Below are 12,524 nucleotides of genomic sequence, written 5' to 3'. Positions count from 1 at the left end.
TAAAAAGTAACAGGCCTACCTACATCCATTAGGAGTAAAAGAAGACAAATTAAGGCTCGTACTTGCAAACAACTACGCAGCCTTTTAACAGAAAGATGAAGTTGACATTGAAGTAATAAATTAACGTGTAACTAGGCTGGCTTCAGAGGCAGCAGTTGAAGTGGGAGGTAAGGCACCAAGGCAACCAGAAGGCAGGCGCTGCCAAGTAACATAGGATCTAATAAAGAAACGACAAAGAAGGAGAGTGTCCAACTCAAGAGATAAGATGGTGTTCGCGGAACTGTCAAAACCGATGGCAAGGAGAAAATAAGGCATATTCGAAATTACAACGTGATTGAAAACTGAGGAAGCCCTAAAAATCGTCGCATCATGAAATCATTGAGAAGGAAATTTGGAACAGGACAAAGCAAGCTGTATGCACTGAAAGATAAATCATGTTAAAATTAAAATGGCTTGATCCATATGTATTATCCGCCGCATTAACCATCCTCTTCCATATTCTGTAGGAATGCGGCCATACTTTTCTCTTGTTAATTCGCATATCACATATCGCAGTTTAGTGTGGGGCACATGTGATAAGACCAATGCAAAAAAAATTATGATCACACAACGAAAAGCATTCAAAGTATTAACGAGAAGGCCAGGTGGCTATACTACCTTATTCTGTTTTTCACGTTGTGCGTTTTACTGAGCGCTATAACTTTAAACTAGTGATCCTTATTGATCATTGCATTAAAGAAGACTTTTTTTCATTCAGAAAGACCTACCTGGGCCGTGATGTTCAATATACCTTACGAACGATATCAGTCGTTTCATTTAGACAGACGACATTAGAGCTCTTAATCTCTAGATCATTAAATAGAAATATGTAAAAATATTTTCCTTCTACAGTGGAAATTGCACAACTGAACAGATCAGCCTACCTTTTTTAAAAGAAAGTAAGATTACTTTCAGACCCAGGCTGAAGCGTTTGTGTGTGTGTGCTTGTTTTTTTTTTGTTTTTTGCCTGGTGTTCTTTTGTGTGCATGCGCTCGTGTCCTACAAGCTTCCTTGTCTGCCTCTGTCTCCTTAAGCGTGCTCTATTACACTCCAGATGCAACGCTATGCATATCGTTTAGTCTTACTTGAAATTTTGCTTGAACTATTTAGCTTTTTAATTTCCCTATGTTTATTGATCATATTGTTAACATAAGATGGAATTGTTTTTAAGTTGTCACATCTTTTGTCAAGGTTAGCACGTAGTTGGTAAACGACGTTGACGAATTCATATATGTGATATACTGGAGCTGAGCTGTTATTGAAGGCTTCTTCACCGACCCACTGCTAGCTCGTTTCTTTAGCAACCAGGATGTAGTGCTAGTCACAAAACATTCTTGGTCGGTTTCCTTTTGCCTCATCTCGTTACATGATTTATCGTTGTATATGTAGACATGTCAGGATAAACAGTTTTTATATTTATTTATTTATTGGCGCGTGAAACCGCGAGCGCTTACCACAATATGTTAAATATAGCAAGCTAATCTTGTAGGCCAGTTGGTCAGACATTGTGAATGAAACCTCCACAGGCATAGGACGTGGGGAAACGAGAACATTAACGCCCTCTGTTGCCTACTCCCTCCGTCCTGTGTGTGGAGTGGTTTTATCCTCGTCGTTAGTAAATAGTTACCACTAAGGACTATAGGCTATTTGTTAGCTGTACTGCGTCATTACCTAACTTCATATTTACTGCTCAATAATTCTGTTTAATGACTGATTGATTATCAATAGTTAAGCTGGAACGTAATGGTTGTATTCTGAAATGCAAAATAAAACATTTTACAATGCTCGAACTTGAGAGAAAATGGTGAGCGAGGCCTGTCTTAATCCTTGGATGTCACTCCATAAAGGCATTAGGTCGACTGTTTCTTGAAGAAGCTTTAGAATAAACACAGAAACAGCGCAACACAGAAGGAGCGAGTAAACAGGACAGAGCGCTATCTGACAGCGTCATCATATACGTCAGGGCGTGAATGTGCATCATTGCTCCAAATTCGAGTTGATGACTTTTAACACTATCGACGAGCACTTTAACGTATATTTCATGACGGACGAATTTTTTGCTTCTTTAGTGCTGATCCGCTGCGTAGTGGTGACCGAAGGCGCCCCAAAAAAAACATTGAAGCCAGCGGAATGAAACCGAACTGTTACCGCGCATACACGCAGCCATAGTGTATGTGCCTCTAGAGCGCAAATAGCGGATCCATTTCCGCTACGCAGCAATAAGCATCTTAAAAACATTTTGAACGTTTTGAAAATAGTGTGCCAGGAAGAAAAAAATCGCAGACAGCGGAGTTGAACTAGACGCCGCGTATACCTGAGACCGTTGCTCAAAGTGCTCAAAGTGCCATTTGCGAAAAACGAACCATTTCTTAGCAATGGATTTAAAAAAAAAGTATTTCCCACAAAGTTACGCCGATCACATCACCGCAAGGTTGGCTTCGCTGTAGTAGTCGATGTCCAGGAGTCCTGGACGTTCGGTGGGCTCTTTCGAGTGCGCCTACTTCACACATACTCTTGAAGTTTGAGCACGTGAAGTCAATGGCTCGATTTGCGGTTGTGGCTGCTGCATTGAAGTGGGAGCGAAATACAAAAGGAAGTAGAGAATAATAATAATCACAACAAGAATACGTCTCGAAAAACCGAGGATGGTCCGCTGACTTGGCGCGCAGGTGAAGTGCACGCAAAGAAACGTTAGGTGGTCACAATAAACATGGGCCTTTCAAGTAAGGCTTATTTGAGAGCCTCTGTATCTCTTTGAGACATAAAAAGTACCAATTAAGGCTTTGTCGTGTTGTCATCCAGCGTTACAAACTACATTTCTCGCAATGTGATAATACTGGCGATGTTGCCGTTGCTCGAGTAGGTGTATTTAAGAATGCGTGCCATGTGGTTACCCATTTAATGGGAAGTCATATAGAAGATATTTGCCTGGGATGTGTAGGGAGCCCTGTCAGACTGCACTGGTATGGCAGACCAAGCCACATTATGGCGGCCAGAATAATTTTCTTCCAGCAAACTCTTATTGGCGGCACTTTGTCAACAACGGCGCCGAAAAAGAAAGAGCAGGAAAGATCGGAAAAATAAAGACACTTGTCATGGTTTGACACCCCGGCTAGCCTGCTCAGGCTAAATGGCAAATTGGACTCGCGTGATTGAACTTCTATCTTGCAAACATGGCGCCATATTCAAAGAGAAGAAAAAAACAAGATATTAGGAGAGTTCAAAATATCAAGTTATATGTAGAAGAAAGAAGCTGCGATTATACACCAACTAAATATAAGCGAAATGAAAGAAATTCGCTCCTATTTTTGTGCTCAAAGGCGGTAGGTTTTGTTCTTTCTCAAATTATTTCCTCTTTCAGAATTAATTTTTTTGGTACTGTAATAATGCCCCCGTTCGAAATTCTCTCGCTTCCATTAGATTTAAACATTGATCTAGAGTTTCGTATTTCTCCGCTACCGTTGCGGCTTTTCCCACCATGCAAGCGCTCTGAGAATTACACCAGCGAAATCTACAAGCACAGCTTCACTCATTCCTAGCAGTGAGTCTCCCCACAGGACGAACTAAGGCATTCCGCAGGCCAAGCGAACGCTCCAGTCGCCAGTGCCACCGCGCACGTTTTCCGATAGGAGCGCATCGGTTGGCGAGCAGCTCTGCCGCGAACACGATGATGCTAGTGAGGCTGAAGGCGGCGTACAGATAGAAAACGGACGCCAAGTCTTGCAGCTTGAGCACGTCCTCTTCGTCGGCTACGCTGCACCGGTCCAATGAGGGAATGGCTGTGTGGTACAAATGCGTGACGATGCCAGACTCAGACAGTGCTGTGGTGCTGGCGGGAGAAAAAAAGGAAACGAAGGACTTTATCATCGTACTGAAAGGCTTGACATGCAGACACACACATAGGTGGACGAACAGGACAACACAAACGCTGTCATCTTAACGGTCGCCCAAAGGACACCGTTCAGGTATTTTCAGGCACAGTGACCGTATCTGGTATGCTCAAGGGGACATAGTGCCAACAAGTCACTGATGGACACTTGAGGGCCCTCGCGCAAGATTCTTGTTTAGGCACAACAATTATGCTTTGCCAATATATTTCAGGTTAGACTTCTGCATGTGCTATCACTATTATTGATATGACAACCGTCGACCAGAAGGGGCACTTTTCCGCTCTGATGTCTGAACAAAATTGCATTTTGTATGTTTGATTTAGCTGCATCTTCTGAACCACTTACAGAGAGTGCAGCGAGAAAGTGCGCGTCGTGCAAGTACAACGGGGCGCCTGAACGCGTTGCGGCTCTTGCAAATCGAGGAGGTAAGTGCAGCAATGAGCGAGGTTTGGCGACTTCGGCAGGCGTTGAAACATTGGCGGTAAATGAACACGTAGCAAACGCTATGGTATTCTCGTTGCGTTATCGCTGTAATCGATGTTGTGTAAACACTGCGTCGCAGAAAAAAAAATGATGTACAAAAATGCGATTTTATTTATGTGAAAAAGGGTTCAAAGAGAAAAAGGCCGGCATATTGCACCCCCTGTCGGAATCTATTTCATGCGAAGTAGTGTTCGGAGGGCTTACCAAGTTAATGAAACGACCGCGAGAGCACCAAGGTGTAGCGGCTGTTTCATGACCTACACGACACACATGCCACGCTATTCAAGTCATGATTAATGACTTATGTTCGTCGAACACTCTGATCTTTCTATGCCAGTTTTGGTATATATCAAGACGTAGGTGGTTGTTCCATGACCTACACGACACGCATTTCATGGCGTTCATATCATGAATTACCATTTATCTTCGTCATACACTCTTGTCATTCTATACCACTTGCGGTACCTACCAAGCTAATGAAACGAAGACGTGAGCACGAAGACGTAGACGGCTTTCATGACCAACATGACAAACACATAATAATATTCAAGTCATGGCCGATTACTCATGTTGGTCACACACTGTTGTCGTACTTTGCCGGTTTTGGTGAATACGAAGTTAAGGAAACGACCACAAGAACACCAAGACGAAGGCGGCTAGATAGTGCCAAAGCAGCAAATGATCGCCAAGAAACGGTTTGAATTTAAAGCGTATGATTGAAAGGATTTTGACACAATTAGAAGTCCTTACTAACCTGCCTTGAGTACCGTTTAGGCATCAAACATGTACGTCACATTGTTATCGCAGCTCGAGGAGCCGTTGTAACTAAAGCGAGATATATTCTCCGTGCACCAAGAATCAACTAGCACTGCGCTATGTCGTCTGCTACCTGCAGCATGCACGACGCCTGCACTTCCAATGTGGCAAGAGCAGGATAATGGAAAACTGAATTTGCCTTGCACGAAGTCACGCCTGACAATCTGACAGTGCGTGCGCTCCATTGTAAAATCGAGCACAAAAGTGCTGCACTCCCACAGTTAGTGACGAAAGTGCAGCAAAATCAAAACGAGACCTACGGTCGGCAAATTGGGGAACTAACTTGCGGTTGCGACAACCTAAAAAACTTAAGCGTGCTCAACAAGTTAGCCACGATTTATGCTTATTATATGGCCAATACAACGCCCTGTCTCTACGTGCTCTAACACAAGACAACCTAAATGGCCCAGCTACAAGGAACTTCTCCAATCTTCAAGACAGTCCTTCGGATGGACTTGCTCACCCTGTTTTATATCCCAATATTAGATGGCGCTCGTTTTCTTCTCAGCGACTGCGACGTTTGCCTTTCTTTTTCTAGAAGGAATGCCTGTTTCTCTGGCAAATAACTTTACCCCTTGAGCTGCGCCTATGACGCCAAGAGCGCTGCAAGAGCTATGTGTCGCTGGGAGCACCGAACCTGCTACCTTCAGAAGGGAGTTTGCACTGCTTGTAGGTGGCCGCCATTTTCTTTCGGGGACGGCGGCAGCTGCCGGAAGGTGGGCGGAAGGAACGGATGAAGCAACAAAGCCAGTTCGCATCGTATGCTTTACGCCAGTGCTCTCCCGTCATAGCTTAGTCATATGTGGCGACTAGGATCTAGATTAAGTATGATTGCAATGAATGCAGATGCGACAGTATACAAAACAAATTCTACGAGAAAAATCAGAAAGATTGTAATTGAAAGGGGACGTTTCTGTTGGTTGGCTGACTACGGTACTGATGTCCAGCATCACAAATGGTTTAACGTATTTTTACTAACAATTCTGCCGTAAGCGCGTTCAGTGAATATGGGCCCTAGTCTACACAGTGTTTTCGTATTGAGCCTGTGTGGTTAGATATTTGTGAAAGGCGGTGTTCCAGCTGGTTTCCAGCGCGTCAAAGATGCATAGTGAATGATTTCCGTAGTGCACCACGCGAAACGGCTTTAATGCGTCAGTATAACGTTCGGTGATGTTCTACAATTAGTAAAAGCACACCTTGATAGCGATATAAAGCATAATACTGACTATGAGACATCAATAGGCTACAGCTCATGACACACGCTTATTGGAACTAATTTGTTGAATATGAATTTAGGCGAATTTCGAGGCTAGCATCCGGGCAAACGTTCTTCGCGAAGGTGTATTCGGCATATATAATTTCCCTAACGAATTTTTAAGGCGAAATCATTGTATGCCCTAATATGCAAAAATCAAGTGTTGTCGGTGGCGTGACCGCAAAATGCCATTAAAAATGGCCGACGGCGCGGAGACGTAAAAGCACGTCGGAAAATGCTTGGATTAACGTCAAATTCTCCAGACAAGATTTTGTATACAAAATAACTTCATGCATTCTCAAAAGAATTATGTAAATTTCAGTCTGGGTGGCCATTCAACTGGGCATCCCAGAGGAGCACGCTTCCCCGACGCCGCGTTGGTTTCATGGTTATGGTTGACTAAAGTTGTGCCTAGCGCGTGCGTAATCGGACGCATCACGTCACTGACTCTGTGACTTGCTGCTAGCTTTTACTCGCTCTTGGGATTACACCGATTCTGTGTCTGCTGCGATGCACTGTGAAGGTACTACCTGAGCGACAGCTGCGAAACGTAGTCGCCCATGGAAGCGCGCCCCAGAAGATGTAATAAGGCAACACAAAAGAAGACAACATATTCACGACAGACCTACCATTAGGCATAAAATAAAATTCGTCGTTCTGCAGCAAAGCGGTTTCAACGTTTCCAGCCTGTGGCCCGCTTATACGCAGACATGCACACCGAATCATCGGAAAAAAACTTTAATGCATGTCGAAAACATCAATGGAAAGCATTTCACGAAACGACTCTAATGCTTCTGCGCTCTCACACGTAAGCAGTCTTAAGTGTCTCTGCTGAATATCTTATTTTGGTTTCATATTCCGGACAGGATATAAAATGTATATAACTTTGAGTACTTTTGTGCTGTCTGCAGACCAAGAAAGCGTTGTTGGAGTTCCCGCATGACACTGAACTGGACCAGCTGCTTTAGAAAGACCCGTGTGTAATGCAACATACGTAATCACTCCTCACCTTCTCATCATCAATATTTATCATATAATTTTCGTCGACACTCCTCTTTCTCCACTGCAGAAGAAGCCGTTTGAAAGCTCGAGATCCGTCTCACTTTTCTGTCTTTAAAAAAATTGAATTAAGGGGTTCAACGTGCCAAAACCACTTTCCGATTATGAGACACGCCGTACTGCAGGACTCCGGAAACTTTGGCCACGTGGGGCTCTTTAACGTGCACCTAAATCTAAGTACACCGGTGTTTTTGCATGTCGCCCCCATCGAAATGAGGCCGCCGTGTCCGGGATTCGATCCCGCGACCTCGTTCTCAGCAGATCAACACCGTAGCCACTGAGCAGCCGCGACGAGCCCTTTTTTCTGCCCTTCCTGCGAATAACACCCTCTCTCTCTGTCTCTCGTGACATGGTCTGTCGGTATACGGGCTGTGGTTCATCCAAAAAGTGGAACTTATGGGTCAGTCTGGGGTGCGGAAATTTTATTAGGTTAAATATGAATTCATATAACCGCGCCATGTAGCCGTGGATGTTAAATTCCATTTACAAGGGTTTCACTATAAATTCTTGTTTGTCACACTTGTTTTGTCACACTTTGCAGATGTTTTGTTTCAGGCGTGTGATGTAGTCCTGATGAGGCAACGGAAACTCCGCTACCTGCAGGTGTTTTGCGCTCACAACTGTTGAATGTACATCTTACTTCCTGGTATGGAAGCTTTAGAGGCGCCTCTCCGTGATTTCTAGAAATTTCTTCCCGTGATATGGGCACTGATAAAATAGAGAAATAGGATTTGAATCGCACATTTCTTAGCACACTCGGTCAGCAGAAGGGAAGCAGTGTTGGGCTGCAAGGATCACTGAAGAGACGTTTGGCTACACCTTTAGAAGCATGGAGCTCAAAATGATAGATTGCCAGACAAATACCCAAAACGAGCTTACATTCTCTTGATACGGCTGCGAAGGCCCTTGTCCATCCGTCGGTTCATGTAGGCTGAGAAAATGAGTGTGTACATGATCTCCGTTCCAAAGTAGAATTCTCCAAGTTCACCCTGCGCGCAGAATTTGCCTGCCTGGAAGGAGACGTAGAGGGAAGCCTGTTAATATTAGATCACCACCACCATCACCCTGGTTACACGCCCACTGCTGGGCAAAGGCCCCTCCCATGCTTCTCCAACAACCCCGGTCATGTTCATATAGGAGGTTGTGGCCAAGTACTGCACCAGGGTGGCCAATCCTGCTCTGGGTGAGGGAGTGCGTTACTGGTTCTGCTCACCGGGATCAGGCCACACGCCAGGCCTGTTTGTGCAATTTTAACAACACGCGGATTTTTTTTCTTTTTACCCGGTGGAAAATTGCCGGCACCGGGATTCGAACCACGTACCTCTTTCACGCGAGGCGGGTGTTCTACCTCTGCGCCACCGCTGCACCGCTGCAGATATGAGCACACAAATGAATGAACGTCAACCTTCTGGACTCGTGCAACGTGCGACGTGCAAAGGGTTGAATATCAGTGAATAGTCTACAGGTGCTGTGACGAAAGAAACATCTAAACTCGGGTAGTAAAGCCGACGTATGCTCCAGACCGTGTACTAAAGTGGGGACCCGTGTTGTGGAGGATTGTGATGCGAAGTTGCGATGAAAAAAAAAATGATGCGATATATACAAGATACTTGTGTGAAATCAAAGTATAGCGAAGCTATCGCGAGCCATTTAAGTTGAATACTATACAAATATATACATAATTCATGCAATTGAATTTTGTTTCCGACTTAGGCACCAGTCCGCACCTTCTGCTTAACTGTAAAGGAAGTACACGTGACCATCGTCGTGAATGCTTATTGATCCTCAGGCAACGTAAGCTTGAAAGGACGTGCCAAGCATTTTGTGCTGCAGAACAGTCTTTGCTGGCGATACGTTTCACCATGTTGCTACATGAGCTCGCGGAATAGTCCACCGTATGAAAATAGTTGACTATGGCATGAATTACGCTGCAGGTTAGGCTAGTCTGAAATATTCTTTCGAAATAGCAAATTAGGAATTCCTGCGCAACAGAAAGATCAGTTGCGCGATTTATGTCGAACAACATGCATTTCTGCTCATTTCGTTCGTTTTACGAAACAAACAGCCAGGTGCCGTTACGGTGTCGACGCGCAAACGCCAGATGTCTTTAAGAAAACGTCAGATGTCGCTGGCGAAACATAAAGTACTGTGCTGCCAAGTCTAGGAAAATTTCCCTGGATTTAGGGATGTTTAGGCCTCGTTTAGGGAAACCCACAAAATTGTTCAGATCAAAGGAAATTACGCACTAGGACATTAAAACAGCTATATTTCCGACATGACGAAATTTTTTTGTTGCGGTAGCCTCAAACTAAATTCGCGTTAGCATGGAAAGTGTGACGTGATCGCACAACAGCGCAGCGAACCCATCTCGCAAAGCAAACAACAAGGTGCGGGTGGCCTTGGTTTTTTACCGAAGCACTGCTAATCTGATTTGGCCGTTCTTACATCTGGGAGCCAGGTCTATGTAGTGTGATTTGAATAATTACCAATAAACGGCGAAATATATGTATACGAGAACCATAAACAAACAGCGCGGAGACACCTAGCCATAGCCAGGCACATACACTTTTCACGACTACGTGGCCATGAAGCTGAAAAACCAACTATGCACACATATAATAGAATTTCCCTGGAAGCGCCCATAGGCGGAGCAGCTTTGGACAGAGCCCCAGTGTTCATGTGTTTCGGCAAATTTTGCATTGTAGGAAAGACAAAAATTACTTGTTTATTTTATTGCTCCGCTGCAAATAACGTGCAAATGCTTAAATTAGGTGGTGCTTTGTCGCACACAGCGTGCGAAAAAAAAGACGTTCTTATCTTTTACATTGCTGTCATGCAGTGGTGCATTCTTTAAACACTCTCACAATAGCAAGGGAGGTCTGGCGGCAATATCGCGATTCTAGTAAGGTTCGTGTAAATTTGGTACATGTATTTAGGAGCAAAACAATTTGGTACAAGGTAAGCATTAAAGGCAGGCAGAATACACAGGCATGCAAGGTGTAAAAGTGAAACATAACAGAGCAATTAGGATACAAGAACGTGTGACTGCCAGTGACGATGAAAGGCAACGGCTGAATGTAGAGAGGCGACGTAAATATAGGGGACAAGCCCTACGGAGTGTACACGTGTTACATTTGTAGCGCCGTTAAAAAATCCAAAATGGGTGACAAAAGGTGTTTACAGGGGGCATCGTGATAACGTGCATGGTATTCTTTGCTATAGCTTATCTGTCAATGGGATGGTCTTGGCTTCATGGAGTAGAGTATAAGCGTAATAAATAACTTCGAAGAATCCTACTCACTTTATGTTCACTCCCCACTAGGGAAGTTCTGCCCAAATTTTCTAGAGCATGAACAATTTTTTAAATCACACATGACATATTACATTACCACATCTTTGAACTGTATCATACGAAGAGCACGACATTCATTAAATTGGAATGCATACTCGACTAATTAGGAAAGCTCGCTAACTATTTCCTAATTCCATATTCCACTTTACGAATTGTGCCCTCTGAGTGCGCAGAGCGTGTTATATTGGAACAAATTTCAAGGATGATACAAACTTCAAGATAAATTTCGAGAAGCATCGACCTATTCGTTATAAAAGTGAAAGACGAAAAACATGGGCGTTCCAGTTACTTTTGTGCTTCAGTGCATGAAGCAGTTGTTGGTAACAAAAGTGAAACATTAATGTATCTTGGTCGCAAGTTTCAAGGAGCCGTGTATCTCGAAACCCGTGCCATCCTTAAAATTCATTTTAATTTACCATTCTTATTCTTCAATGAATTTTTTTCTGATGATCAGAATCCACTCAGGTGAAGTTTGTTCAGTCAAACGTGCTCCTGCACAGACTCTTGAGGTGGAGTGGAGAGCATGAATTTCTGTTCCCTTGCCAGGCTGTCGAACTTTATCCCCGGTGTATGGTAGCAAACCAGACGCTTGTCTGGTTGCCCTCCCTGCCTTACTGCTGCTTGCTTTCTTTTTCTCTCTCTTTCTAAGGACAACTCGTAGAGCCTGCTTAGCAAAGATATGAATCTCTACAATACACCAGGGAACCAAACACGTAACACAGATAAATAGAGAGCGCCACACCACCCTAATTAATGGACTAACAGTTGGAAACTAAGTTTCATACCATCGGTATATTTTAAATTAACCTTAATTTGTGGTCCCTTTCATTTTTTTGATCATTATGTATGTGGCAATGCTTTTGTATTGCTGTATATATATATATGAAATGATATATAATATATTATATAATATGAAATGTATATAATATGAAAAGCGTCATGTACCCACTCCTGCCCTGGCTACCAAAAGGCGGCCGGCAGTATTGAATAAATAAATAATATATATATATATATATATATATATATATATATATATATATATATATATATATATATATATATATATATATATATACTGTAACGAACAGTTACAACGGCCGTTTCTACGAAAACTGATTTATGCTAGGCGAACCTGTGCCCGTCAACAAAAACCGACTGAGAACACAACAGCAACAAAAAACGTCCCTCGAGATTCGCTCCTTCGAACGTCGTTCTCCTCTTTCTCGCCTCTTGTCGCGTGCCAATCGTCCGATTCTCGCGCATGAGCCGCTGGCCTGTCAGCACCGGCCGAGCGTTGCCTTGCGGTGCTTTGCTTGACGCTCCCGGTGTGGCGGCTACGCAGTTGGGATATTTCGGTCGTTTTTTCTTTCTCGCAATGCATGCGGCATTAGCCCCTCCGAAGAAGCATCGTCCCGATGCGTACGAAAGGCCTAGAGAGGCCAACTGCTTTAGAAGGACAGTGGTCAGAGGATGGCCGGTGCTAGGCTTGATCGTATGTGCAACTTCTGTTTATGTCTTTCATAGTATGGCTTCATTCGTACTACGTGTACGACCTCTGGGTGAGTCCTGCGTCGTGTAGAGCAGACTTGGCCTTCAGGAGTTACCTCGTAGTTTAAGGGACTTAACCGGC

The 12,524-nt window shown here is 43.8% G+C and overlaps 1 protein-coding gene across 1 annotated transcript; it reads right to left on the bottom strand.

Annotated features, from left to right (window-relative positions):
* Nucleotides 1-2,734: 2,734 nt before the first annotated feature.
* On the bottom strand, nt 2,735-8,548 carry LOC142584168 (uncharacterized). The gene is made up of 2 exons (XM_075694336.1): nt 8,422-8,548; nt 2,735-3,868 (listed from the first exon to the last, which is right to left on the bottom strand). Exons 1-2 carry the CDS (start codon nt 8,493-8,495, stop codon nt 3,565-3,567), a joined length of 378 nt encoding a protein of 125 aa, XP_075550451.1. The 5' UTR covers nt 8,496-8,548; the 3' UTR covers nt 2,735-3,564.
* Nucleotides 8,549-12,524: the final 3,976 nt, after the last annotated feature.

Source organism: Dermacentor variabilis, chromosome 6, assembly GCF_050947875.1.
Source record: "Dermacentor variabilis isolate Ectoservices chromosome 6, ASM5094787v1, whole genome shotgun sequence".
Taxonomy (NCBI): Eukaryota; Metazoa; Arthropoda; class Arachnida; order Ixodida; family Ixodidae; genus Dermacentor; species Dermacentor variabilis.
Note: the sequence above shows the minus strand (reverse complement) of the source record. Positions and strands in the feature narration are given on the sequence as shown.

Bases quoted from the DNA above. Each gene is read 5' to 3' on its own strand.
- LOC142584168 (XM_075694336.1), bottom strand. From the start codon at position 8,495: ATGTACACACTCATTTTCTCAGCCTACATGAACCGACGGATGGACAAG. The intron at 3,869-8,421 runs GTAAGCTCGTTT...TTCTCCCGCCAG, and splicing joins CGCAGCCGTATCAAGAGAAT to CACCACAGCACTGTCTGAGT.